Source organism: Austrofundulus limnaeus, unplaced genomic scaffold (genome assembly GCF_001266775.1).
Source record: "Austrofundulus limnaeus strain Quisiro unplaced genomic scaffold, Austrofundulus_limnaeus-1.0 Scaffold90, whole genome shotgun sequence".
Lineage (NCBI taxonomy): Eukaryota > Metazoa > Chordata > Actinopteri > Cyprinodontiformes > Rivulidae > Austrofundulus > Austrofundulus limnaeus.
This window is the reverse complement of record NW_013952492.1, coordinates 1,380,253-1,383,314: the sequence shown is the minus strand read 5'-3', so window position 1 is coordinate 1,383,314 and position 3,062 is coordinate 1,380,253. Positions and strand designations below refer to the sequence as shown.

At 34.6% G+C, this 3,062-nt stretch overlaps 1 protein-coding gene across 1 annotated transcript in view; it reads left to right on the top strand.

Annotated features, from left to right (window-relative positions):
* LOC106520335 (voltage-dependent calcium channel subunit alpha-2/delta-1) overlaps nucleotides 1–3,062 on the top strand; it is a gene marked incomplete at its 5' end in the record, with an annotated part of 59,557 nt that overhangs the window by 31,285 nt on the left and 25,210 nt on the right. Inside the window, 5 exon segments of the mRNA XM_014012356.1 lie at nucleotides 147–305; nucleotides 770–874; nucleotides 2,200–2,278; nucleotides 2,687–2,736; nucleotides 2,837–2,926. Coding sequence (XP_013867810.1) covers nucleotides 147–305; nucleotides 770–874; nucleotides 2,200–2,278; nucleotides 2,687–2,736; nucleotides 2,837–2,926 — 483 coding nt within the window.

Sequence of the window (3,062 nt, the reverse complement as noted above, 5' to 3'; positions counted from 1 at the left end):
GTGTGTGTGTGTGTGTGTGTGTGTGTGTGTGTGTGTGTGTGTGCATTAGTATGTGTCCATGTGGCATTCATATTTGTTACACATGCACAGATGCTTTAATAATATGAATAATTTTCAGGTCGGAACTTCCTGCTTCTGTTTCCCAGTTTAACACCAGGGTGAAGAACACAGCGTGTTTCGACCATCTGGTTCAAGCCAACGTGAGGAACAAAAAGCTGCTAAAAGATGCTGTTCAGAACATCACAGCCAAAGGGATTACAAACTACACAAAGGGATTCGAGTTTGCTTTTGAGCAGCTCAATGCGGTGAGGAAAATGTTTTGTTTTGTCTCACTTCAACGTGATTGAAAGCTCAAGGTTTAAATCACGTTTTGAGTGAATGTTGCCCATGAAGTCGCTATAATTTAGAAGCTTTTAAGTTGTTGCCTTTGCTGCCATCTGCTGGTTGATTGTGTTACTGCTTTTGTCCTGTTTGACAGAAACAGTTAGTTAGATGATTAAAGCCTTTTAAAACTACTTTTCCAAGTGTAAAATCTTAATTCTTGGCTCTGGATTTACAATGTCCAGCTGTATGTTTGGAAAAAGCAAAAATGACAAAAAAGGAGAAAAAGTTTAAACCTGGAAACCCTTCTAATGCGTGCCTGTTATGCAAAAAAAAAAACATTTTATGGTTTTTCACTAGAAGAAAAATGCATTTCATCTTCAAATCTCTCAGTTTTTTGTGCAGTAAAGCAATATTTCTCAAAACCTTGTCTGTTTTCTTTGACTAGACTAATATAAGCCGGGCCAACTGCAATAAGATCATCATGCTGTTTACGGATGGGGGAGAGGAAAGAGCCCAGTTTGTGCTGGAGAAATACAACGCTGACAAAAAGGTGCATTCACGCACATAGTTTTGTTTGATGGCCTGCATGAGAGCACAAATGCAAGTTGATAGGTAGACAGCAGGAAGATGAGGAGCAAATAAATCTTTATTAACTAAAGCAAAACTAGAAGCGCTGCAAGGCAAGCAATATAAAAAAAAGCCTGTAAGTGAATAAAAGGAAACAAGGCTGACATAACAATAAATAGAAGAGAGGAAAAAAAATAAATTACACACCTCTACAACCCATGTCATCCAGATGTTTTTCCATCAGTAGATAGCATACTTTATTTTCTTCACTTTTAACTTATATCATGAAAATTACTCTCATTTTTACATTTCTTACTAAACAAATCTTAAACAATTTTAATAAAATGTAAAAACTTACATTATGTGAATCTTTTTTGTCCCAAAAAAATGTCTTATAAAGAAAAGATTCTCACTGAAACACACAAAAGCTATCCTAACCACGTGGATGGAAACACTTATTCTGATCAAGTTTGTTTGTGTATGTGTATCCTATGACAGCCTGACATACAGTATTTCCACCTGCTTAGATCCTAATATGTTGGGGAAGCAAAACTGGTTGGTTAGCAATACAAAATTTCTATAAAAAAATTTGAAAGATCTTGAAATTATCTTACACCTAGATGATAGGAAGTGTGGGAACACGGAGTGCAGTAACTTCTCCACCGTTATTAAAACCTGGAGCAGGTTCAATCTGATCACTCATAAGACACAAATACAACTTTTTATTCTGTGGTTTTTTTAAGGCAAAGTTTACAACCCTAATTTATTTTGTTCCTATATAAACAATACATTTGAATTGTTTAATCTGGATACATTTTAATCCGTTCAAAGAATTTTGCAAACATTTACAAACAATGCAAACAATGTAAACACAACGACTGATCAGCACCGATGTTTAAACTGCCATCTTTACCTATCCTGCCGCCCAAACTGCTCGGACCTGTCGGGGCGAACACACAGGAGCTGTAAGGGTGTGTTTTGGTGTCTGCCTCCAGAATTCTCATTAATTCGGGCACATCAGATGCTTCGTCAGATTGAGATCTACCGTTTGTGTTATTGCTTCACACTTAAGGGCTTTGTACCATGCTCCTCGAACCAGTTTTTGTGTTTGGCAAATCCGTTTTAGTTACTCAGTTTGCAAAAAGAAACACATCTACACAAATGACAAGAGTTATTGTTTACCTGCAGAATATGTTTTGTTTTACTTGTCAGTAGTTTTTTTTGTGCTAAATTAAAGAAGCAATCGTTAAAACCTATCAGTATGTGTTAATGATAAATTTTATATTTTTTTTCTTTTTGATGTTCCAGGTCAGAATCTTTACCTTTTCTGTAGGACAACACAACTATGATAAAGGACCCATTCAATGGATGGCCTGTTCCAATAAAGGTATTATTATTGTCTGTTTTTAATAATTCCATAGTTAAACAATATCTTCTTACATTACTATCAAATCTTAATAAGTGATTTCAGAAAGCTTCTTTTTTATTTTATTTTTTTACAAAAAAACATATTAAATACTGTTAACATTATGAATAATTTAGGATGCTGACGTGGTGAAACAGAGGGGCTTGCTTGTGATTGTAAAAAGTCTTGGTAAAATGTAAACTATAGTAGCTCAGACAAGAATGACCGCCTAAAACTCATTTTAACTAAACAACTAACTAAAGGAGGAGTGAAACATTTATATGTAAATTAGAAAGAAAATAGTGTCAAAACCAATTAAATTAAACATATGTGGTGCAAAATACCTTATTGCATTTGATTAAAGTCTGCAAACTGTGATCCTTTTCCTAGGTTACTTCTATGAGATTCCCTCTATTGGAGCCATCAGGATAAACACACAGGTGATGTTTTTTTCCCCCCTACATTGATCAAGAGTTTGAAAAAAAATGCTTAAATAGAATCCAGAAAATTAATTATTGTTACTTTATATGTGTATTTTAGGAATACCTAGATGTTTTGGGAAGACCCATGGTTCTAGCAGACAAGAAGGCCAAACAAGTTCAGTGGACAAATGTGTACCTCGATGCTCTGGTATGACATTTTCATGAAGCATGAAAAAAAAGGAGAAAAACTTTTTTTAGGSACATTTTTATGGAAGCGATTGTGTTCCATAATCCTAATTAAAATGGATTAATAGAAATGCTGTTTCATTTTCAACATGTACCTG